Genomic DNA, 26,733 nt, shown 5'->3' on the forward strand with positions numbered 1-26,733 from the left:
GTGGGGTGGTAGGTGAGGACTAGTGGGGTTCTGTCCTGGTGGCGGTTGGAGGAGTGGGAAGTGGAAGAGATGCGGTGGAGGGCATCGTCGACCACGTCGGGGGGGAAATTGCGGTCCTTGAAGAAGGAGGCCATCTGGGTTGTACGTTTTTGGAACTGGTCCTCCTGGGAGCAGATGCGGCGGAGTCGAAGGAATTGGGAGAATGGGATGGCGTTTTTACAGGGGGCAGGGTGGGACTAAACTTCCTTTGCCAAACAACATTAATGAACCAGATGGGTTCTCATGACAATTGCCGTAATCCCTCCTCAGCTTTGTTTTAGACGTGCTCAGCCTCCGACCCTCCAGAGCCTATTCAACCTCTCCCTGTAGCTCAAACTCTCCAACCCTGGCAACATCCTTGTTAATCTTTTCTGAACCCTTTCAGGTTTCACCAAACCTTTCCTGAATAACGTGACAATACCATTATAGCTATTGCATAAAATACAGTTCAATGGCTAGGACACTGCATGGATGCAGAATCTTACCTAACATTTTACTGACATAAGGCTCAATGTCTACATCCTGTAGATGCTGATGTGTGTGCGCATGATAAAGGCGCAAGGTGGAATCCAGGCGAATTGAGATCCAAACCCCATCACCAATCCACGCCAACTGGCGCACTTGGCTTTCCCTCCGCGGGTGTGCATCAAAGGATTTCTGTTGTAGAAGTAACAATTAGGGGAATGTAATAAGCATTTGACATTAAAAATGGTTCCACGGGTACATGAGCATAAATGACAAATATCTTGATCACCTTCAACTTCTCTGTCAGGATCTTTATAAAATAGCTCGAGCTTTTGCTAGCACCAATCCTGTTCCCAGTGTTTATTGTCGCACTAATGGTTCACGGAGTCAAGGCCAAATTTATGAATGTTTTCATGGAGGAGTTAAAATTAGTTCTTAGGAGTAAAGGGTATGGGGAGAATAAAGTGACAGGGTGCTGAGTTGGATGATCAGTCAGGATCACATTGAATGGTGGAGTAGGTTCAAAGGGCTGAATGGCCTCCTCCTGCTCCTATTTTCTCTGTTTCTTCCTGCAGTTGTGGCAAAACTACGGGGTTTGTCCTTTACCCTTTCCTGGGCTATGGACCTCACTGGCTGGGTCAGCATTTACTTCCGAACTCTGATTGCCCTCTGGGCAAGAATGAACCGTGTTGCTGTGGGTCTGGAGTCACACATAGGCCAGACTGGGTAACGGACGGTAAAATTAGTGAACCGGATGGGTTTGCATGACAATTGCAGTCATTCCTCTTCATCTTTGTTTTAAACCTGCTACCCCTTATTCTAAAACTATGATCCTCTCATTTAAGATTTCCTGAAGAGGAAATATAGGGTCTTGGGGTTGTACAGCCCCTGAAACTGACCCTTTGGTCCAACTTGTCCATGCCAACCAGATATCCTAACCTAATCTAATCCCATTTGCCAGCACTTGGCCAGATGATCTTTAGCATATTCTATACCTCAATTAGACCATCTCTCAGTCTTCCAAACTCCAGAGTGTATAGGCCTATGGGCCCAAATGGCTCAATCTCTCTTCACAAATTCGAGATAAATAACAGCAGGGTTTAGTAGCTCTACCACACCATTTTATTTTCTGCCCTCTGTCTACCCAACAACCAAAACCCACCTCGATCTGCATTGTTTTAGGCTGGATGACGTGGATTTTGTTCTTGTAGCCACACCAGACCTTGTCGTGCACAACAGCCATGCAGCGGATGGAGTGGTTCGGACGGCGCAGGTCCATGAGGTGGTAATTGCTCAGGTCCCACTGACCATCTACTCAGACAGAAGTGAATCAATTCTATTACTGTTAACGATTCCATTACTTTACAAACGCATCTCAACATTATTCCTGACTATCTAATACATACAATGATGGATCCAATAAACACAATAGGATTTGTAACTTTTTCCATAGAAAAATGCTTTTATTTTCACTGTGTTTCTGCATTAGGACACTTTCACAAACCATTAATGAATCCATTCCCGGTGGCTTAGCCGTGAGCACTACTGCCTCACAGCACCAGGAAGCCGGGTTTGATTCCCATCTCAGTTGACTGTGTGGAGTTTGCACATTCTCCCCGTGTCTGCGTGGGTTTCCTCCGGGTGCTCCCATTTCCTCCCACAGTCCAAAGATGTGCAGGTCAGGTGAATTGACCGTGGTAAATTGTCCATAGTGTTAGGTGCATTAGTCAGAGGGAAATATAGGGTAGGAGAATGGGCCTTGGTGGGTTACTCTTCAGAGGGTCAGTGTGGAACTTGCTGAGCCGAAGGACCTTTTTCCATACTGTAGGGAATCTAATCTAATATAAATAAAATAAGCCTTGATTCATTGACTTTTCTTCACAAACGGTCAATAGTTGAAAATTCATGCTCCTTCCAGCATTCCCTTGCTCTAAGCGAGGTGGAAGTGTAGAAGATCCAGCACTAGGCTAGTATCAGATGTACTATATCTCACCTTTCTCTGACAGTTTCTAATAACGCTCATGGAGAGTATACACCCTAGATAAGATCAACCTGAGTTATAGTCAGAAGGTGATTGCTGTCATTCTGTACAAGGTGTTGTCATATTGTATTTTATTTCCATTATTATCCTTCATACATTAATTCATATAAAAAGAGACTGATAATCTAGTAGGTATTGCAGGGATGCCCTAAGAGCAAATGGAACTAGGGAACAGGGGATAATTCAGGGACAATGGACCAACCTAAACACAGATTGCTGGAGAAACTCAGCAGGTCTGACAGCACTGTGGAAAGAGAAACAGGTTCAGCATTTCAAGTCTGATACGACACTGCTGCAGAACTCTGACCTGCCTCTCAAGTTCTGAAGTGTTATGAGATTAAAATGTTAACTGTTTCTCTCTCCACAGATGCTGCCAGACCTGCTGAGTTTCTGTAGCGACCTCTGCATTTGTGTCAGATTTCCAGCATCCACAGTATTTTGCCTTTATATAATTGGGTGAGTACCGGATTGGGTGTGTATGTACAGGGAATGATTATTCAGTGGGGTTGGAGTTTAATTTGAAATTAGGCTCTGACTAGGAAAGAAAGTCCCTGATCTCTGTCCAATAAGCATTTGATCTCTGGTATTTGACAGAGACTCACAGGCATTTTATCCCTAACCTAATAATCACAGAGGCTGAAATACACTGGCAGGAGGCAGGAACATGTGGAAATCATCTCCTCCATTCACAGTTTATGGGAAGCCTCTTTGTGGTCTCACCTAATCAGCTATAAAAATGGAGGTGAAGGAGAGTAATCCTCCCCAATTATGGAAACAAAGGAACCATCGTTTAGTCTTAGAGACACCAGAGCAGGAAAAGGTCAATCCAATATTGGAGGAGGAATGGGTTACTCACTCTCCAACTGACAATATTCTCAAATATTTCAGTACCAATTGTCTTCTCTCAATACCGGCAATAAAGTCAGTTGCACATCTTGCTGAACAACATTCTCTGGTTACATTTTCGGAACCAGATTTGCTTAAAGTTCTGAGGAAGGGTCACTCGACCCAAAACGTTACCTTGTCGTGGAGAAAATGTAGAGAATCTCCTGGAGACGCAGGGAGTTCTTCAAGGAGCAGGTCTTTTATTTGAAAACAAAAAACTGTGACACTGAGAAAACAGATTCTCTAATGCCCCTGAACCTCAGGGTCCATGGATTTTTATATCTTTTTTATCATGTTTCTGTGAGCTTATCAGCATGTCCAACTATATTAATCAAAGTCCCTCACTCTAGCTACACAATAAACCAGTGATGTTAGTTCCCATTATCCCTTTAGTTATACATTCTACTTAATGTTATTCTAATGTCACTGTTAGATATTTATTATCACCTCTGCTACAGTGATCTTCCATTCCAGACTAACCTGTCATGATAGATATTCAGCTATTCCATCTATTACAATAGTCTCCTGTCTCAAGCTGACTCTACTAACAATTAATTAGATATTTTAATGTCATGTCCCAAATATTTATGGTCATAATGACACTTAACAGGGAAACTAGCTCTACTAACTGTTATCTCATGTCACCATAGTGACCTTTCAGCCTTAACCTTACTCTGCTAAATGGTGTAAGAGCATTCCACTATGGTTATCCCATCTTGCCTTCCACAGACCACAGATTGCCAGTGGTCTTCATGCTTTAACTTTTCCCATGCTTTCATGCTCTTTGTTTTTCCATAACCTGCTGAATTTTTCCAGCAACTTCTGTTTTTGCTTGAAGTTTTCCTATTTTATACAACATCATTGTGTGCCTACAACCCAACAAAACACCCAAGACACTTCACTGAAGCATCAGAAAATAAACTAAGATTGTACGGCACATCAAGAGGGGTTTGGTCAAATGACCAGAAGTTTAATCAAAGGTGTGGGTTTTAAGATGCGTCATAAAGAAAGAAAGAGAGAGAAGTGCAGGGAGGAAATTCAGGGCTGGGGCCTGGGCAACTGAAGGCACAGCTACCAACAGTGCTGCAATTATTTGGGACGTACACGATGGCACAATGTCTCCTCATGGATACAGGCACCTTGATCTGGAAAATGTAAGTGAGATGCAATTGAGACTGAACAGTAATCAAAAGTTCATAAAAATAATTTAACATATACAGCCTACCAAATACTCTTGGAAAAGTGACTGGGACCAAATGACTTTAAAAGTTTATAATGTTAAGAGTTTTTTTTAAAATGCCAATCGCAATTTTGAACATGGCATGAGAAATTCACTTCCCTCAGGGGGTAGGTTCAGTCATGTTAACTCATTGTTGCACAAGTGAAGCTGGTACGATTCATTTTTAGTCCTTTATCCACAATAACAGGATTAAAGAATCAAATATCATATTCAGTCAGGAGACTCTAGAGCCACTACTTTGTCCTCAACCACTCTGAAAGGTGGCACAACTAAACTCTTACCAGCTGAACTTTGATAGATAAGGTCAACATGTCATCTCTGTATGTTGTTACTTCTGGGACACCAAAGATGGAGATTTACTCCTTACAGAGGAGAGATTATACTGTACATTTAAAACATTGTTAGGTGTAATTCCTGCATTGACTGTTCATGTAACTTGAGACAAATAGCAAATATCAAGTACAGGAATTTCATCAAATGTACCTTCTAAATGAAACACAAAGAACTTGCATTCCAAGCAATTAGATGCAGAACAGGATGAAGAATTTTACAACTACCTGTCTAGCAACAATTTTTAAAAATTAAAACGTACTCACCTTCAGCTCGGTGGAAGATAGCCAATGTTCCATCATTCAGTGCCACCAAAACACGTCCCTTCACATGCCTGAAAATACAAATAGAAGGATCATTAATTTTAATCAATTGAGAATCTGCAGAATAATAATCCAAGAATAATTACATTAGTAATCAACTCATCTCCACTCCCAGGGATCGGCTACAACAGCCTGGTTAAAGTTCACGAGTAGCTTCATGCTCTGGTGAGAGGATGGTGGCCTGAGGCTAGCAGCCAAGGCTCTTAGCTTAAAATAACTGGTCATTTAAAAAAGAAATTCCACCTATTTTCACATCTGGGAACAAATCCTGAAGGAATGCCACTGGATTCTAGAACAGGAAGGTTTTTATTGCTCCCTGATTGGTTTTGATTTAATTCAGGCAATGCAGTATATTCTGTGATTAGGGAGAGGTGGAGGTTAGTAAAGCGATGGGACATGCTCTGTGAAATGTTGGAGATTCTGAAATATACAGTACAGTACAAGAACATCTGGATCCTTTCCAGAATTTGGTGGGATTAGTTTAACCTCTACTGGTAACACTGAAAGAACTACACACCTATAGTCAGCGCATCACTGCAACACAAAAGCATCTCAACTCAGTGACATATTTAAATAAAGTCTTTCCCTTTAGTGAAGGCAATGCAATTGGTGGAGGGAGACAAGTCAAAGGTCTACCTGTACCCCTTGAACCAGCTCTCTTCCTTAGGCCCGGATGGGTATTTCACAACCTAAAGATGAACGAAAGGTATTACCACCCATGGTCATTTCCAAGAGTTGGCGTATGGGCTTCCACTGAGAACAATGCATGCAATGGTTTGCCATTACCTCGTGTGGCACGGCTGACCAGGAAATTTTCCTTCTGCCACCACAAGCATTGAAAACAGAAACACAGAAGAAACAAGAACAGGCCATTTGGCCCTTTAAAGCCACTCCGCCATTCAATATGATCATGGCTGATACTCCAACTCAGTCCCCTTGTTCCACTTTCACCCCTTACATCTCTTTAACCCCAAGATGCAACTCTTTTTTGAAAATATTCATTGTTTTGGTTCAACCACTCCCTGTGCCAGAGAATTCCATTGGGTCATCATTCTCTGAACGAAGAAATCTCTCCTGCTGTTAAGTCCTACACAGCCTACCCCGTATCATTGGATTGGAAGTCTTTACAGACAGAAATCAACCTCCCTAGCTGTGTTACAAATATATCAAGTGTGGCCTGGACTCAAGCCAACGGTCTCTAGCCCAGAGATAGGGACACTACCCACTAATTTAGCTCAAAGGTCTTCCTACCCAGCTAAACGTAACTCTCCAGGCATGGCACAACCTGGCAATCCTGTTCCCTGGGACAAAGGAGGGGAAATGAATCACTACCGATTATATGACATGACCAAACAGCTCGCTACAAAACTTACACAATACTGAGGACGGCATCTTTCAGTTTGATGGTGTGCAGGCACTTCTTCCAGTTGGACACAGCAGAGTGAACATAAAGGCTGGGGAGATAGATAATGTGCATGGATTAGATCTCATGGATGAACACTCACCAAAACAATCCAACTAGAAACACCGCAACCAATCAGGCTAGTCACAGTCAGATAAAAGCTTGGACGTGTGTTCTATGATTTAGCATCAACTTAAGTTTATGCCAAACAGGTCTTGTTCATTTTATCTGGGAGTCAAGTTAAAACGAGATTAATTAAAGGCCAGACTGAGCAGGGTACGATGTAGATTTGAAAATTAACGCGACGGCCAAGTGTGGGAATCTTACCCCCTCTGGGATCTCGGCTCAGTTTGAATCAGGAAGTAACAATTAACTCTCTCCCAAAAAGGAACAGATGGTGCAAAACCTGAGAGAACTGGTGAGAGTGATGGATTACAATTTAATCCTAAAAACAATAAAGATAATGGTTGGGTACTCCTGAGTCAAAAGTTGTGGGCTCAAAAACAATTTTCTGATTCAGTTTGTGAATGTACCTACTAGAGAAGGTGCAAAACTTGACCTACTCTTGGGAAATAAGGCAGGGCAGGTGACTGAGGTGTCAGTGGCGGAGCACTTTGGGGCCAGCGACCATAATTCTATTAGTTTTAAAATAGTGATGGAAAAGGATAGACCAGATCTAACAGTTGAAGTTCTAAATTGGAGGTAGGCTAACTTTGACGGTATTAGGCAAGAGCTTTCAAAAGCTGAATGTGGGCAGATGTTTGCAGGTAAAGGGACAGCTGGAAAATGGGAAGTCTTCAAAAATGAGATAACAAGAGTTCAGAGATAGTTTATTTCTGTTAGGGTAAAAGACAAGGCTGGTAGGTATACAGAATGCTGGATGACAAGAGAAATTGAGGTTTTGGTTAAGAAAAAGAAGGAAGCGTATGTCAGGTATAGACAGGAGAAATCGAATGAATCCTTAGAAGAGTATAAAGGCAGTGGGAGTATACTTAAGAGGGAAATCAGGAGGGCAAAAAGGGGACAAGAGATGGCTTTGGCAAATAGGGTTAAGGAGAATCTGAAAGGATTTTATAAATATATTAAGGACAAAATTATGGAGAGAATAGGGTCCCTCAAAGATCAGCAAGGCAGCCTGCGTGTGGAGCCGCAGGAGATGGGGGGAGATACTAAACGAGTATTTTGCATCAGTGTTTACTGTGGAGAAGGACGTGGAATTTAAGAAATGTAAGGAAATAGATGGTGACATCTTGAAAAATGTCCATATTACAGAGGAGTAGGTTCTGGATGTCTGAAATTGTATAAAAGTGGATAAATCCCCAGGACCTGATCAGGTGTAACCTAGAACTCTGTGGGAAGCTAGGGAAGTGATTGCTGGACCTCTTGCATATTTGTATCATCGATAGTCACAGGTGAGGTGCCGGAAGAACTGGAGGTTGGCTAACGTGGTGCCAGTGTTTAAGAAAGGTGATAAGGACAAGCCAGAGAACTATAGACCAGTGAGCCTGATGTCGGTGGTGAGCAAGTAGTTAGAGAGAATCCTCAGGGACAGGATTTACATGTATTTGGAAAGGCAAGTACTGATTAGAGACAGTCAACATGGCTTTGTGCGTGGGAAATCATGTCTCACAAACTTGACTGAGTTTTTTGAAGAAGTATCAAAGAGGATTGATGAGGGCAGAGCAGTGGACTGATCTATATGGACTTCAGTGAGGCGTTCGACAAGATTCCTCAGAGGAGACTGGTTAGCAATGTTAGATCTCTTGGAATATAGGAAGAGCTAGCCAGTTGGATACAGAACTGGCTCGAAGGTAGAATGCAGAGGGTGGTGGTGGAGGAGGGTTTTTTGACCAGTGAAGTGCCACAAGAATCGGTGCTGGGTCCACTGCTTTTTGTCATTTATACAAACAATTTGGATGTGAGGTACAGTTGGTAAGCTTGCAGGTGACACCAAAATTGGAGGTGTAGTGGACAGCGAAGGAGGTTATTTCAGAGTCCAATGGGATCTTGATCAGATGGGCCAATGGGCTGACGAGTGACAGATGGAGTTTAATTTAGATAAATAGGAGGTGCTGTCTTTTGAAAAGGCAAACAGGGCAGGACTGAAACAATTAATGGTAAGGTCCTGGGGAGTGTTGCTGAACAAAGAGACCTTGGAGTGCAAGTTCATAGTTCCTTGAAAGTAGAGTCGTAGGTAGATAGGATAGTGAAGGTGGTGTTTGGTATGATTTCCTTTATTGGTCAGAACATTAAGTATAGGAGTTGGGAGGTCATGTTGCTGCTGTACAGGACGTTGGTTAGGCCACTTTTGGAATATTGCATGCAATTCTGGTCTTCTTCCAATCGGAAGGATGATGTGAAACTTGAAAGGATTCAGAAAAGATTTACAAGGATGTGGCCAGGGCTGGAGGATTTGAGCTATAGGTCCCTAAACAGCGGGGGCTGTTTTCCCTGGAGCATCGGAGGCTGAGGGGTGACCTTATAGAGGTTTATAAAATCATGAGGGGCATGGATAGGGTAAATAGGCAAAGTCTTTTCCCTGGGGTGGGGGAATTCAGAAATTGAAGGCATAGGTTTAGGGTGAGAGGGAAAATATATAAAAGGGACCTAAGGGGCAACTATTTCACGCAGAGGGTGGTGCGTGTGTGGAATGGGCTGCCAGAGGAAGTGGTGGAGGCTGGTACAATTACAGCATTTAAAAGGCATCTGAATGGGTATACAAATAGAAAGGGTTCAGAGGGATGTGGGCCAAGTGCTGGCAAATGGATTAGGTTAGGATCTCTGGTTAGCATGAACAAGTTGGACCGAACGGTCTGTTTCCGTGCTGTACACTCTGTGACTCAAAGTTAATTCCACACACGAACCACTCTGTAAAATAAAATAAATTGCCCATCATGTCTTTTTTAAACCTTTCTCCTCTCAACTTAAAATGTGCCTCATAGTCTTGAAATCCCCTGTCCTAGGGATTCCTTCACACTCAGTTGACCATCTGCAAAGTGTGATCACCCATGCGCTTGAAGTCTTTCTTTAACTCAATGGGACAATGAGTCAGAGCTCTAACTGAGATGTCTACACGGCCCTAACTTACCAGCCATTTTGTGCCCCTAACCACATGGTCGGGGCAGCGCTCGTAATTGATCCGTTGGGGCTGCGATTATTTATTTCCTGTACCGACTGGCCAGCATTCGGTTCCTCCTTGGGTTGACCATTTTCCCTAAAAGGAAAAGGCAGCAGTTCTCACTTTATGTGTTGAGGTTGTATATAAACAGAGATACAAAAAATACAGGAGCTGTTTCAAAAAGGAACAGGTGCAGTGTACAGAACCCCATTCCAAGCAAAGCGTTTGCCTTATTCCCGTCTTCCACAAATCATTTAATGTCAAAAAATGTCTGCCTTTTGGGGAAAAACAAACTCTCTGGTTTAGACATGCTCAAGTGAAATGAAACAGGGTCGTAAATGGTTCAGAAATCTGCACTGACACAACAAGATATGTATCCCATTCCTAGTTGCTCAGACTGAAGCTGCTGCGGGTCTCCGTGACAGAGGAGCTCTCTTAGCGTGTCTCGTCAGACTCCTACCTCGTAAACAATATTTCACAATGAATCTGAAGTGATACACAGTGGAATATTACACAGCTACTTCTGAATAAGCTCGTTGTAGCTGCTAACCTCTGTAAACACAATGTTTTAGGTGGTGAATGAGGTTTATAGAATTCCTAGTGTGTGCAAAGAGGCCATTCAGCCCAACGATTATTACTGACCTTCAAACAGTATCCCATGCAGACCCAGCTCCCCTTTCCCTATCCCTGTAACCTCTCACTTCCCATGGCTAATCCACATAACTTGTACATCCCTGGACACTACAGGGCAATTTCCCATGGCCAATCCAGCTAACCTGCATGTTTGGACTGTGGGAGGAAACCAGAGCACTGGGAGGAAACCCACACCGACACAGGGAGAATGTCTGTGTGAGTTTGCACAGTCACCTGAGGATGGAATGGAACCTAGGTTCCTGGAACTGAGAGGGTCCTGTGGCACTGCTAACCACGGAGTCACAGTACCACCTTCAAAGCTCAACTGGTGAAGATAGATGATTGATTTTCTAATTGTGACTTTTATCTGGTTCTAAGAGGTGTCTATTTGACTTGTGGTAGCCTTCAGAAGGGAACAGTGAAGCAGCAACGGGTAAAGAGAAAAACAAGTGTAGAAATGTCAAGTTTCCATCTGTATTTTCCGATAAGGTGATCGGACTGGGAATTCGCGCAAAGGGAAAATAGGTCAAGCTTTCTCTAAATGGAAGAGTTTTCTGTCTGACAGACATTGCACAGTTCCTGGTGTTGAAGCAGATCTCTGAGAATACAGCAGAGACTGTGTTACAGTTTGTAGTATACAGTTGGTAAGAGAATTCTAAAGGGGATGAAGAGTGAGGAACTGGAATTTTTTTTTTTAAATTTCTTCACAGGTTGTGGGCAGTGCTGGCTGGGCCAGCATTTATTGTCCATCCTTAACTACCCAGAGGACTATTAAGAGTCAACCACATTACTGTGTATTTGGAGTCCCACATAAGTCAGACCAGGTAAGGAGGGCAGATTCCCTTCTCTAAAAGAATATTAGTGAACTTGATGGGTTTTTATGACAATTAACAGTAGCTACATGGTTGTTATTTGCTAGCTTTTTATTCCATATTTTGATTGAATTCAAATGCCATAGCGGGATTCAAACTCATATGCCCTGAGCATGGGCCCCAGCTTCTGGATACTAGCCCAGAGACATCACCACAACGCCACCGTCTCCTAGAACTAGGGGACACAGTTTAACAATGAGGGGTTTCCCATTTAAACCAGGGATTAGGAGGAATGTTCTCTCTCCCTGAGAGTCATGAGTCTTTGGAACTCTCTTCCCAGAGAGGAAGATGGGTCACTGAATATTTTTAAGAAGAGGGAATCAAGGGTTATCAGGGATAAACAGAAATATGGGCGTGAAACCACAGTAAGGTCAGCCATAATCTTACCGAAGCATGAAGCAGGCTTGAGGGGCCCAACAGCCTGTACCTGCTCCTAATTTGATTCTTTATGCTCTTAAACCTGTGCTTGAGCATATCCTAATGGAGGCTACTACTATTCATTCCATGGATGGCTATTACCATGCTCATTTCCTGCAGCAGAGGAGGGCTACTGTATTCCTGGATTACAGGAGCTCTTTCGCAGATTTGGAACATTCCCTCCGACTCAGCCGTAGAAACTTAGCCGAAGCATCAAACTGCTTGAGTAGATGACATTTTCAGGTTAGGCCTTGAACCTGAAGTGTCTGATGATTTAACTTGAATAATCATGATATAATGCCCCGAATCAATACTGAAATTCAATAAGTTCAAGCTGATTGGTCAAATTGAAACACAGAAAATAGGAACAAAAGTAGACCATGTTCATCCATGATTCTATTGAATGGCCGATCATCCAACTCAGTCCCTGTTCCCATTTTCTCCCCATACCCTTTGATCCCTTTAGCTCTATGAACCATATCTAACTCCTTTTTGAAAACAATGTTTGGGCCTCAACCACTTTCAGTGAATTGCACTGCCAGCAGTGCTGTAGAGTTAGATACATTAGGGACATTTAAGCGACCCATGGATAGACACATGGTAGTTAAAACAATGAAGGGCATGCAGGTTAGTCTGGTCTTAGAGTAAGATAAAAGGCCAGCACAACATTGAGGGCCAAAGGGCCTGTACTGTACTATTCTATGCTCAGGCCCTGGGTGAAGACATTCCTCCTCATCTCAACCCTAAAGGGCCTACCCTGTGAGACTGAGATCCCTCCGTGTCACATGACAGGCTCTGTCATCTAGCTCAGAGGACTGTCATGAACTCACATCTCGTTAAAGTCCCATCTGTTGAAAACTCCTTTGTGGTAACATTGCACTTCATAATCAAGAAACAATAAACCCATGGAAACCTTTACACACAAAATGGGGTAACTGCGACACTAGATGGCTGACTTAAATGACCGATATAAAATGGAGAGAGTCATATAACAGACAGCTTAATCGAGATCAGACATTGTAGAGGCTAAAGCAGGGAGCCACAATATTACTTACTACAGCACAATACATTAGGGTTAGTTACTGATAACCTTTACATAGTGTGAACATCACAATCTCACAACATTTCTCCCCTGAATGAATGTCTATTTTCATACCTTGTCGAGGTGGCCCATTTATCACCTATTCACTTTACAGTATGGTATGTTACCAGTATTACTGTCCACTTCCTTTACCTGAGCTGAGTTTTATCTTCTGTCTGTGCTGGGTCTGTAAACACATGCTCTGTGTAGGCACTAGGCCGGGCCAATGTTGGCTCCGCATCACCCGCACTGTTTTCTGTTGCTTCTGTGGCTTCAGTTGCTTCTTCAGCAGATTGTGGTTGGTTAACCTTGCCGCCTTTAACAGTAGCCATATCACCTACAACGGATAGCATAGAGACTGGCTAGAAATTCATCGTTAGGACTTGAAGCCCTCAGAAATGACATTGTATTGATTAATACAGAAAATATTCCTTCAATCTGTTTCCAGTAATGCAGTCATTCAATGACGTTGCTAAGCTATCTCAACAATCTGAGGTTATTGCGAAAACAATGGTAACATTGTTTTAGTTATAGTGAATAATGAAGAGTAAAGTCAGCACAGTCACAGCAAACTGCTCGCCCATTAAAGAGAGAGGTGACCAGTAGAGGGTTTACCTGAGGGGCTCCATGCCTCAGGCAAGGGGAGAGCTCAAGAAGGACAGTCCTTTATAGTAACGTCAGCAAGTGCGGGAGTTGAACCCACGCTGTTAGCGACACACTATCACAAACCAGCCATCCAGCTGCCTAACCCCTGATTGGCTAATCTACTTGACGTTTACCTGCAATTATTCAATAGGATGTGATTTGCTACTTAACTCATTTCGGGATATCTCACTAGTCCAGGCCAATGAAAGTTTCAAACGTTACCGATCACTAGTTATCAGAGAATTATTATGTAGTCCTACCCTTCCTGGATCGAGGGGGAGGAGGAGAGGGTGATGTGGGGGGCATGGGCAAGAGCATTTGGTAGGGGTGGGGAGATGGTGGGGGGAGATAATATGGTTGCAAATAAAATGATCATTCATCAACTAAATCATGTGAAAACAATTCAGTTCCATTTTTGCCAGTCTCAGTACATGCACTGCATCTCTAGTTTTTAATTCATGGTCTCCTAATGGCACATGTGTACATAGTCGTTGACTACTCATCTGATATCAGCTCAATCCAAGGCGGGTCCTTCGCCAGCAGCTGTTGCTCCCATTGTAAATGCTGTTGATGTGGTAACTGTTGTTGCTGATTCATTTCCATCGCTGTGGAATGGTGGAGCTTTGGGATGGATAGTCACTCTGTGCGAGGGATGATATCATATCTTCATGACTTGCTGCACACCGTGATGGATCAGCATCTCTAGTTGCATACAGACGTCTGTGGTTGCGACATTTATCTGGTCACTCACATTCACCACATATTCCGGAGGTGACAACTGTCCAATCCAGGTCCCAAGTTGCCACATGGGCTGACTTTTGTTGAGAGCGTTAAACATTTGCACACTGACTGCTTTTCCATTGCTGAGCTCTACAATGTCTTGGCAGCTTTATCGAAGCAAAATTTTGTTTTCTTTAATTTTACCATAATTTTGTCACTCAGGCCTGTTATCAGTAGGAATTCTGTCACTACTGGAAGAATAGTTTGGGTGTGATCTTTGGAGAGGACTACATTCCATGCCTACAGTAAATATATTTCTCTATTAAGCCGTTGCCTTGTACAAGTCAGTGCTAAATTTACTCAACTTCTTTGTGATCTCTTTGGCGATTTTTACTGACACCTCAGCCTTTCCATTCTGCTATGGGCAGATGATATATGATTGTTGAATCAATTCTTGATTAAGCAGCCGATTTTTCTTCCCCCTTGTGAATTGAGAACCATTGTCACTGATCACTCTAGCCTGTTCTGCCATTCAATGAGATTATGGCCAATCTGATTATTCCACATTCCTGTCTACATCCACCTTTCAACCCTTTGCTCAACGAAAATCCTAACCCTATTTTGAACTTCAAAATATTCATGGAACCTGCTTCCTCTGCATTTTGAGGAAGGGTTCCAAAGACTCATAACCCCCTTATAAAACAATATTCTCCTTATCCCTGTCTTAAATGGGTGATCCCTTATTTTGATACAGCCCCCCCCCCCCCAGTTTAGATTTTCCCACAAAAGGCAACATCTCTTCCTTATTCACCTTGTCACGACCCCTCATGGTTGTTATATACTTCAATTCAGTCACCTTTTACTCGAATGACTGATAGGGCAGAACTCCAACATTGGTTTTGTTGTCACTGATTGTTAGATCTTTTTCCTTTCTTTATTCATTTGGTGGGATGTGAGTTTTGTTGGCAGGGCCCAGCATTTATTGCCCTGTCCCTAGTTGCCCTTGAGAAGGTGGGGGTGAGCTGCCTTCTTGAACCGCTGCATTGCACCTGCTGTGGGTTGACCCACAATGCCCTTACGGAGGAAATTCCAGGATTTTGACCCAGCGACAATGAAGGAATGCCGATATATTTCCAAGTCAGGGTAATGAGTGGCTTGGAGGGGAACTTGCAGGGGGTGGTGTTCCCATATATCTGCTGCGCTTGTCCTTCTAGATGGAAGTGGTCATGGGTTTGGAAGGTGCTGTCTGAGGATCTTTGGTGAATTTCTGCACTACATCTTGTAGACAGTGCACATTGCGACTACTGAGTGCCGGTGGTGAAGGGTGCCAAGCAAGTAGGCCGGTTTGTCCTGGATGGTGTTGTTGGGACTGCACTCATCCAGGCAAGTGGGGAGTACTCCATCACACTCCTGCCTCGTGCCTTGTAGATGGTGGACAGGCTTTGGGGAGTCAGGAGGTGAGTTAGTTGCTGCAATATTCCTAGCCTCTGACCTGCTCCTGTAGCCACTGTGTTTATGTGACAAGTCCAGTTGAATTTCTGGTCAATGGTGATGACAGTGAGGGATTCAGTGATGGTAACACTGTTGAATGTCAAAAGGGCAGTGATTCTTGAGAAAGCAGCTTTGTGTTTTGTCCCCCTCGTCAGTGAGCTTGCATAAAAGGTTCACAAACGGTGGGTAAATTAGGAAGTTCACAATTTGTTATACTGTCTTCAATATGGTGGCTCGCTGCTTCTCTCATCTTGTCAGGATCCGGGTGAAGCCTTTTACCCGTCATTAAATGACCATATACACATTACCTCAGGCACCCTGAATTGTACCTTTGCCCTGTTCAGCTTCATCTGGTGAGCTCGCTCTCTCGCAGTCATACTAGATGCTGATTGTGGTCTCCATTGGTTTCTTCCACCATGTCTCCATATTCACAGATTAGCAGATCATCCCCAATAGCTTTCACTGTGAAAATCATTGGCTATCGTGTGCTGTCTGCAGCAATACTCATCTGGAGTTCTGGCAAGGCCAAGCAGCATGCCCCATGATTTGCATTTCCCAAATAACATCCGGAACGTTGTTGGAAAACTGACACTTTCATCCAGCTCCAGTAGCCATCCTCTGCATTGAGGGTAACAAAGACCTTTGCAAGTTGTGGAAAGAATTCTTCAATGGTTAGTGTGAGACAGTGAGACCTCTTCAAGGTTTTATTGAGATCCTTTTAGTCTGTGCACACTCTCAGTTTTCTGGGTAAGTTCAGTGCTCCCATTCTGCTACTGGAGGAGTCACCATTTCCTTGACTTTTCCCAGCTCCTCAATTTTATCTTTCAAGTTAGACCCGAGGGCAGATGGAATCCTCCTGGACAGATTCATTCTCTTCAAGGGGGTATTCACCAGAAAGACCTACAAAAAATATCGTCATATTCTTTGCGGATTCGTCCAGCAGTCAATAGCTTATGGGGCCTGAGAAACATATTCTGGCACATTTGAAGCTATCAGTTCTAGTTTGACTTGCTTCAGCTAAGAGATTGGACTTTTGCTTTTAATGTCCATCCACAACTCCAGACCTTCACTTGTCCCATTAAACTGGGTTCTTAGCTGAACATTTTCTCTTGGTCCGGGTACTGCTGCATAACCTGAATTTATCTTGGGGCAGTGACTTGAAAGAAATTTTGGGATTTACATATTAATCAATCGAAACCTGCATCCCTATTCTAACGGATTAAAGACATAATAGCCACCTAGGTTTGTTCAATATATTTACATAAGTTGTATGACCCTTTGATCTTTTACTTATAAATTCTGAGTCCGATGAAATCTAGCTGCCTGGGGAAGGAATGGGGGCTCCAAAATCTTGGGGTTTCATATACACCTGTTGGACTATAACCCAGTGTCGCGTGAATTTTGACTTTGTCCACCCCAGTCCAACAGTTCCACATCACGTCCATCATATGGTCTGTCTCTTCTGCTGGCTTCAGTTTCTGGAGAAAGTGAGGACTGCAGTTGCTGGAGATCAGAGTCAAAAAGTGTGGCGGGCTTATGCCTGAAACATCAACTCTCCTGCTCCTCGGATGCTGCCTCTCCTGCTATGCTTTTCCAGCGCCACACTTTTTGACTCTAGCTTCAGTTTCCATTCGCTGTCTTCAGCCAATTGGCACAGGCCAAGGAAGCCCCATGATGTCAAGCAAAGCACTTGGCCCCCTCCTTCCAAAATCATTATCCCACCATCACAAACCAGTCATCACTTTTCAACCTGAAAACACCAACCTGTTTTAGGATTAGAATTTATTATTGGTTAGAAGCACCAGCTAATATCTCTGGAGCAGCCACCTGCCTTGCTTTTTATGGGAGCTAAACATTTCCACACAAATGGATGTGATCGCTCACCATTTGGGCCCTGCTTTCCCCACGCTGGATACACTTCCTTTTCTTGTGTGACGTCCTTCACAACATTTACATGCTACCCCCACACTGATCTTACTGCTGGCCTTTCTTCAAGTATTATCGTCCATTTTGCCTAATCTGTTGTTTTTCTTCAGCAGCTCAACACGACACAAAACCTTGTCTGCTCTCCAATCAACACACACTTGCCAATGATTGCCAATCTCAGAGCTCCTGTACATGCTGACAGCTTTCCTGACAGTAAGCTCTCTCTTCTCTCAGCAGACACTCTTTCACAGCAGGATTTCTTAAGTCCAAGAGAATCCTGTCTCTAATGAGACAAAAAAAAACTACAGATGCTGGAATCCAAAGTTGACAAACAGGAGGGTGGAAGAAGACAGCAAGCCAGGCAACATCAGAAGGTGGAGAAATCAACGTTTCGGGTCGAGACCTTCATCAGGACTGGGCTGAGGAGGATGCATCCTGGCTTGCTGTGCTCTGTTTGTCTAGCTCTGATGAGATTATCTTTGACTTGTCCCGATTGTCAGGATTAAACTAGATGCATCAGTACAGTCATATGCTGATCAATATCCTCTCATGCTTTCTTTCTCTTCCCATGGACTCTGATGTTAAGCAAATAATGTCCATATGTCACATTAAAATTGAGTTCAAAGTGTGCCTTCAACATTTTTAAAACCTGGGCAGCCTGACATTTCTGCTCCTCTGTGAGATCCAGGCCATAATACAGCTTGAGAAACTCTTTTCGCCGACACTGACAATAGCAAGATCCCTCTTCTAATTTGCTCAGTCTTTTTATTTGATTCTGTAGCTTACTCGGATTTGCAAGTGTGGAAAAAAATTACAATCAGTCTCATATATTCCTTTTATTTCCACAGCAGCAGGGATTGGGAAATGAACAGCCATTTTGACTCTCCAAGTAATTGAAACTGCAGAGCGCTTTCCTAAAAAAATTTTTTTGCTATTTCTTTCAGTACCACTTAGATATATGCTGTGAAACCGACATTTTCAGTTACACCATTCCTGACACTAAGTAACACTGGTTTAACGATTTCAACAAAGGCATACAGCTGTGGTGGGGAAGCCACACAGCTATGAGTAGCCAGCCTGTGTACAAAGTACCAATGCATTTCTCCAAACAGCTTGCCAGTATCCCATCCCATTATATGGCTTTGCTAATGGATGTGCTAATGGGTACCCTGATGCTCATTTGCCAGCAGCCAGCTGGTTAAAGAAGACTGGCCCTGAAACTCAGCCTGCTTGAGATAAAAAAAAGTATCATACACAGCCTACAGTGCTTTTATATTTTCACATTATAGAATCCCGACAGTGCCATCCGGCCCATCAAATCTGCAGCAAAGAAAGGACAGCATGGCCGTGCACACACTAACTGATCGAAACACTTCTGCATCTTTTGCACACTGCTAAAATATGATCTCGATCTGATGTTGGGGGAGTGCAATAGGCTGTTTATACCTTTGACATTCTGGCACAGAGCATTGGGAGACTGAGCAACAGATTGATACCTTGATGATAAAGGTCAATTTGTAGCATAACTAATGTTTCTGCCAGTTCATTTTGCATTTTGCACTATGCCAGTTCATAGTGCATTGTTAATTTTGATTTGCTCAAAGTGCTTAATTTGGCTGGACGCAAGCAACACCAACTGCACTTTTTCTTCTGCATTCGGTTTCTCAAACATTGAGAATATAAAAAAAACACAATGTCAACTTCCTTCACTAATGATGGAAAAATAACTTCTGGAAACTGTTTATGTAATTTAGGAACATTTTGACAGGCAAGTGGAAGGAAGCTATTGCCACTTTCTGATTAACTGACAATCTAACTGGTATGGGAACAGGAACCCTCTTAATCTCCTTCCTGGATCTCCTCCTCAGTGTGCGCACTCTTCCCAGCTTTGATAATAATGTTCAGTCTCTTGGTCCACATCCCAGAACTTGTAATCAGTGTGAGGAGTCTCCCTAGTCACTTTCAGCATCCATTTGGGAAAATCTTTGCTCTGCTGGACACTTTGAGATGAATATGGGTAGTCTGTGAGTCTGCTTTCCTGGGGACATGGTAAGTACATTCCAGAGACTGTCAGTGTTCTGAGCAAATGTCCTATTTGGCTGGTCAGTCTGTTGTGAATACACCAAAGCTCATGACCTTTCCAATGTCTCAGAACCAGATGAGGAGACTCGGCAACTCAGTGTTCGAAACAAATATGGGAAAACATTTAGCAAGTGCCAGAGTTGGAGAGAAGTAAAAACGGTAGCAAGTTTCTCAGAATCAGTTCCAAGAGGTTCCCCGCTCACCTGATACTCCAAAAACGCATTGAGTAAGAGCAGGAGTAGGAAACAAAAAGGACATAATTGGGGTTCACCAGGATGTTGCCTGGTATGGAGGGTGCTAGCTATGAGGAGAGGTTAAATAGATTAGGATTAGTTTCATTAGAAAGATGAAGGTTAAGGGGGGGGACCTGATTGAGGTCTACAAAATCATAAAGGTATAGACAGGGTGGATAGCAAGAAGCTTTTTCCCTCAGAGTGGGGGGACTCAATTACTAGGGGGCATGAGTTCAAAGTGAGAGGGGGAAAGTTTAAGGGAGATATGCGTGGAAAGTTCTTTACACAGGGTGGTGGGTGCCTGGGACGCGTTGCCAGTGGAGGTGGGAGAGGCTGGCATGATAGTGTCATTTAAAATGTACCTAGACATACATGAATGGACAGAGAGCAGAGGGATTCAGAACCTTTGGAAAAAGGTGACAGGTTTAGACAGAGGATCTGGATGAGCACAGGCTTGGAGGGACGAAGGGCCTGTTCCTGTGCTGTAATTTTCTTTGTTCTAATGTTCTATTTGCTAAATCTCAGATAGGGGTGGGAGCTCTGTTCTCATAATTCACTACATGCAGTTGGAAAAGCCACTGAACATGAAACAGAGAATAGCTGAAGGGAATTCAATCCTCAGATTATCCCCTCGGTAACAGCTTCACTGTGTCAATGGCATAGGATACCAACTGGGCATTACTGGCAAACGTGACATTTACTGCCTCTTACAGTGATCAGAGGCATTTTTGTTAAACTGCCAAAGGGATGCGGGGATGCAACATAGTGGTTTGATATAATAGACTGACCTGCTAGCTCAGTTCAAAGGGCAGATAAGGGTCATCCACACTGGGCCTGAACAAGAGGCTGGGCCAGATATGGACAACTTCCCCTCCCTGAAAGGCACTAGTGAACCAGTCTGGTTTATATTTGGACCAGCTTTTAAATGGTCTCTTTTTTTTGATATCAATGACTCGTTTCCAGGCATTTCTTGAAAAAAAAACTGACTTCAAATTGCTTTGTGAAGCAACATTGAACCTAAAAAATCACGAACAGGAGAATAAAAAAAGTAAAAAGAAAAATATTTTAATGATGTTGTTACCCACTTTGTCCTTTGTCAGATGTTGGGGTGTCACTTCTGGATGTGCTGTTGCTCCGGGGGACATTGCATCGTGTTGCACATCCTACCAGGGTGATTCCTGCTAATACCCCTTCAGCTCCACTGGAATCATCCGGATTCAAGTCTCCCTCTAAAAATATTTCTCCGGCCGGATAGTCGCTCTCGCTCGCAGCTGATACAGAAAGAAAATGAAGAGTCTCACCGTGTTGTATCGATGACAATGTTTCAAAGAACCTATCAGACAGCATCTAATAATCAGGAGACGCTCAACTGACGGACCACTCCATTCCTAGTTAAAACTTTCAACTTGAACAATTTCAAAAGTTAGGCAACACCATGGCTAAGCATTTAGAATGTGTGGAATTTCAAAATAAAAGTGATACCCAGTGGGCATGTCCAGAATGGGACCTTTTGCCCTGTTTATAACTGGCCTGTATCTCTTTCTAATTCAACCATATTTGGGGATGTGGGGCAGAACATGCTTTAGACCCACATTAATGGTCCCCTCATGTTAGACTAACAATCCAGAAGGTGCTGCACTGAATACCAGCCACAGGAGGATGCTCTGAGTTTCATCTCTAAAATAAACTAACGACAGGCTGTGGCATCCTGATAGAAACTTCCTTCCCAGGAACATTCAACCTGGATGTTGAGCCAGCCCGTGCTTTTTTTTCCCTCACTGGGGGCGGTCGGTGGAGGTTTGAGAAGGACGTGAGGGGAAGCTGAGCAGAGGGAGTCAAGTCAATAGCTTGTAATACTGAAGCAGAACTAAAAAGGTTGAGATTCCATGGTCAAACATGAATTAGTTCTCAATGGCTTCCCCCAGTCCCTTTAAGGACCACTGTTTACATGCCTCACCTTTCTTTGTTCTTTGGTATCAGCATCTCGAAACAGGGACCCCATGGCCAACGACCATAATCCAATAGCCCAGAATCCTGGTCAAACGCTCGGAACTCTCTGTGCCTTTCCGGGAAGGATTGGGCACCAAAGGTCATGCCCAAAAAAATCACATCTCAATCTCTCTAATCTCACATAGAAGTTGGGTGAAGCAGACAAGATTACCACCCCACCCCCATCCCTACCCACCCCTATTGTGTGCATTCCTTGCTTAAAGATAGCATTCGTACAATGTCAGCAAGACCTTTCAGATTCTACCATGTACCATTCAAACTGACAGCATTGAGCTTTCAGACTGCGTTGAGTGCGGTCTGAGCCGGGGATGACAGTGACCAGCGGCCGGAGCAGAGGACAGAGAACAGGGCCTAGAGCTGAGGAAGGGGAGAGAGCGGAGCCCAAGGCCGAGGGGAGGGGAGAGCGTGAAGCCCACAGGCAAGGGGAGGGGAGAGACAGAACGGCCTGGAGCAGCAGCCAGCTGGGTCAGACCACGTGGAGACCCCCTGTGCTGGTCTGCTGCAGACAGCCCTTGGAGAGACACCGTGATGGTTGTATTTTTAACTTTTGTTTTTTCTGATCTGTGGTCATACAGTGTATCACTGTAATGTAACTGTGGTCATACAATGTAACTATGGTCATACAGTGTATCGCTGTAATGTAACTATGGTCATACAGTGTATCACTGTAATGTAACTATGGTCATACAGTGTATCACTGTAATGTAACTGTGGTCATACAATGTAACTATGGTCATACAGTGTATCGCTATAATGTAACTATGGTCATACAGTGTATCGCTATAATGTAACTATGGTCATACAGTGTATCACTGTAATGTAACTATGGTCATACATCATACAGTGTATCACTGTAATGTAACTATGGTCATACAGTGTATCACTGTAATGTAACTATGGTTATACAGTGTATCACTGTAATGTAACTATGGTCATACAGTGTATCACTGTAATGTAACTTGTTCATTTCTCTAGTCTGTAACTAAGGTGCCTAAGTACTCTGTACCGACAATGACGCTGTAAGTGGTACATCATAGAACTCATTTGAGTGTGTGACAATAAAGCTAATTCAATTCAAATGATAAATTCTTCTTTGAGCTGATTCTCTCAATCCACTGCCATTGTGAATGTCCAAATTTATCCAATTAGCTCTCCTAGCAACCATCACAGAGACAAGTTTGTCATTCCTTCCTATGAGTGTAGGACAGCAAGAACAGGCGGTAGGCTAATCCTGTAGTAGCCAGCAAGACACCTCACCATAAAGGGAGTGCAGAGGAGGTTCACCTGACCAATACCACGGCTCAGTGACAACTGGCCCAGTATAACCAGTGTCTCGGAGGAGGAGGAGGAATCTGATTGAAACACATCACATTCTAACCCACGGCTGGATGGACTAGGTACAAGGATTATGTTTCCTCAGGTTGGAGAGTCTAGAACTGGAGGTCACAGTCTCAAAAATATGGGGCAGACCATTTAGGCCTCAAAAGGTAATGAACCTGTGGAATTCACTACCACAGAAGGCCACATCACTGAATATATTCGAGAGAGAGATTCATATATTTTCAGACTTTAAAGGCTGCCAGGGATATGGGGAGAAAGCATTTAGACAGAGGATCAGACATGATTGTATTGCATAGCAGGGTAGGCTCGAAGAGCTGAATGGCCTACTCCTGGTTTCTATGTCTACATCTAACACATTGTGGGTGCCAAGCCACATCACAGTTTGCCCAGATTTTAACAAGAGGCAGGAAATTCTAATTCATGCTATCCTATAACCCATCCCTGACAGAGAGAAGAGATCCCTAATCCATCAGCATGGGCGGAATTTACCCAAAGTCAACCTCATAATCCACCTTGCTATCCAACCCTATTCCATGTACATGCATCTCGTTTAAAAGGACCACTGCCTGTATTCGGAGCATTGGAAATGTAACAGCTGTTCTATCTCATCCCTAAAGGCATCTCAGCAACATCCAATACATAGTTGCCACCTTCAGAAAAGGCAATTTCTCAAATTAGCATTCACAATGTCTACAATCAGTGCCAGAAAAGACTGAGCTGGCAAGGGGGACTGTGTAATGCCTATAGCCCAGATACAAAGGCCACACAAAAAAAAGAGGGCAGATATTATAATTGAATCTCAATCCAGATAGCAAAGTACTTAACTAGACATTGTAATTAAAAAAGACAAATTTTGTTGAAGCTTTTCACCATGTACTCATCAGGATAATTTTCAATACCAACTCACATTAAGAACCAACATTTGTGCTGCATAAATGCAGAGTGCTGATTGGTTGTCAATTGGATTCTAATTGGGAAGTAGAGTCTGCAGGGTCTGCTTGCACTCTCCTCTCATGTTGAAAAAATATTAGCTTGCATCTTGAATTGGCATTCTTGCAAAAGGCCCTGATGAGTGCAAGATGAAAAGTTTTGACAAAATTCACCTTTTCTTCAGCAGTACTCAAGCACTGTCCTATCAAACAAATCCTTTGCTTGATAATAGGTTTAATCACAAAATGCAGTATGCCATATCTTTACTTCTTGTCTACAATTCTCACTTCAAAGCATTTTAGAAAACCAACAAAGTGGAGCTAAAGTAAATAAAATTAAACCAAGTAGCCCTTAGAAGAATCAATGTGACGAGATAAACCTCCAAATGAACTTACTAAATCAAATTAATACTTAATTTCCTGGAGTGATCATATCCCTTTATAAAGGCTTGACATATTTAACTGAACAATGCCCTCTACCTGTCTCTTAGCAATGCAATTAACGTTCCATTAACCAAGGAGAACACCCGTTCTACTGACCCAAGATTTCACAGAATTGCTTTTCGCAACTCCTAACATACAGATGCGAGAGAGGTGAGAGGGCATTCCCAGGAATACTGCCTCTATTTTGTAACAGTGTAGACATGGGGGAGCTGCATATTGTGGTTTCCTACAGAATGAGCAACGATCTAGCACCCGTTGGAGGGATGGAGTGGCTCAGTGGCAAGTCAGACAGGACTCCGAAGGTGACGGTTAATCTGCAACATCTTGAGGCATTGCAACAACAGCTGGGAAGCCCAGAGGTCAGCAGCTACACTCCACCTTTCTCCTTTCTTCACCAATATGTGGTTTTAGCAAGGGGATCAGGATTATCCTGACAGTGCAACCAAGTGCCATTAATGCAGCAACAGCCAGGCATAGGCAGGGATGTTATACTCTCAACACACTGCAGCTCTCCATTAACTTGACACACGTATCCCAGGTTAATTTGTTACACCGTCAGCAAGGATGGTCCTTTTATTTTGTAGAAACTGTTCACAATCTGATCACTTTTCTTATTCACTCAAGGGATGTGGGCATCGCTGGCTGGTCAGCATTTATTGCCCATTTCTAGTTGCCCTCAAGAAGGTGGGAGTGAGCAGCCTTCTTGAACCACCGCAGTCTATGTGCTGTAGGTAGGCCCACAATGCTGTTGGGGAGCAAGTTCCAAGACTTTGATCCAGCGACAGTGAAGGAACAGCAGTATATTTCCAAGTCAGGATGGTGAGTGGCTTGGAGGGGATAGTCATTGCCACGTATCTGCTGCCCTGGTCCTTCTAGACAGAAGTGGTCTCGAAGTGCAGTCTGAAGATCTTTGGTGAATTTCTTCAGTGCATCTTGTAGGTAGCACACACTGCTGCTACTGAGTGTCGGTTGTGGAGGGAGGGGGATTTTGAGGAAGTGGTGCCAGTTAAGAACCTGAGAACAATGTCACTCAATCCAGGGCGAAGACAAGTGGTGTGTGTGGGCTTCTCAGAGATATTATTACCCAGGAATCAAACTGCCCATGACATGGCTATGCAGCCCCTGTATCCACCAGCAATACAGCAAATTCCCAACATAGTTAATATCTTGCAACACAATGGAACACATTCCTAATACAAAGCCACCCAGATAGCCACATACACATTGGGAAATCGCAAACATGATTCTCTCAATGATTTGGCCATTCCAGATCACAAATTATAAAACAAAACCTTCCGAGGACTGCTGGAGATATGCCTGTGATCATGTCTTCACTGATAGGTACTATTTCTAAAACCAGAGCATGTAACTGGAATACAGGGTATCAAACTGACACTAGGTATATTTCAGCCTTATTTATGTAACCAGCATCACAAACATAGAAGCGCAGAAAATAGGAATAGGAGTAGACCATTCTGCCCTTTGAGCCCCCTCTGCCAGTCAGTATGATCATGGCTGATTATCCAACTCAGTACCCAGGCCCTATGCGCTATATCTAACTCCTTCTCGATGACATTCAATGTTTTGGCCTCGACCGTTTTCTGTGGCAGAGAATTCCACAGACTCCCTACTCTTTGGGTGAAGAAATTTCCCCTCATCTCAGTTCTAAATGGCCAATCCCGTATCCCTAGACTGTGACCCCTTGGTTCTGGGGTAAAGGCATGCAGTCCAAAATTTGTGCTTCAGTGTGTCCTCTAGCCAAAGAATTGAGCTAGGCAAACAGTATTCCCAATCCTTGTTCATGATAAATCTTGATACAGAGGTGGAAAATTAAGATATCATGCTAAATTTCTTGGAATCCAATCTTTTAAGGCAATCAGTCTCAAAACCAACCTGAGTGGTCAGATCCGTCCAATTGCAGTGGTGATCAGGAGACAACAGCTTACACTCCAATTATTCTGCCAACAGTGTAACTCCAAAATTTCTCTTTATTTTCTATTGCTCTTTCGGTTGACATCATCCTTTTTTAATTCTCTCTGGCTTCCCTTGAATGAATTAGCTTGCTA

General features: G+C 43.3%; 1 protein-coding gene across 1 annotated transcript in view; it reads right to left on the reverse strand.

Annotated features, from left to right (window-relative positions):
- Positions 1–26,733, reverse strand: part of mapk8ip3 (mitogen-activated protein kinase 8 interacting protein 3) — a 179,866-nt gene that overhangs the window by 24,648 nt on the left and 128,485 nt on the right. The window contains exons 23-29 of the mRNA XM_043711093.1: positions 21,029–21,214; positions 13,000–13,183; positions 9,814–9,939; positions 6,697–6,777; positions 5,267–5,334; positions 1,667–1,815; positions 525–696 (exon numbers count right to left, since the gene is read on the reverse strand). Of these exons, the coding sequence (XP_043567028.1) occupies positions 525–696; positions 1,667–1,815; positions 5,267–5,334; positions 6,697–6,777; positions 9,814–9,939; positions 13,000–13,183; positions 21,029–21,214 (966 nt within the window). The remainder of the gene's footprint in view (positions 1–524; positions 697–1,666; positions 1,816–5,266; positions 5,335–6,696; positions 6,778–9,813; positions 9,940–12,999; positions 13,184–21,028; positions 21,215–26,733) is intronic.

This window comes from Chiloscyllium plagiosum, chromosome 21, assembly GCF_004010195.1.
Source record: "Chiloscyllium plagiosum isolate BGI_BamShark_2017 chromosome 21, ASM401019v2, whole genome shotgun sequence".
NCBI lineage: Eukaryota > Metazoa > Chordata > Chondrichthyes > Orectolobiformes > Hemiscylliidae > Chiloscyllium > Chiloscyllium plagiosum.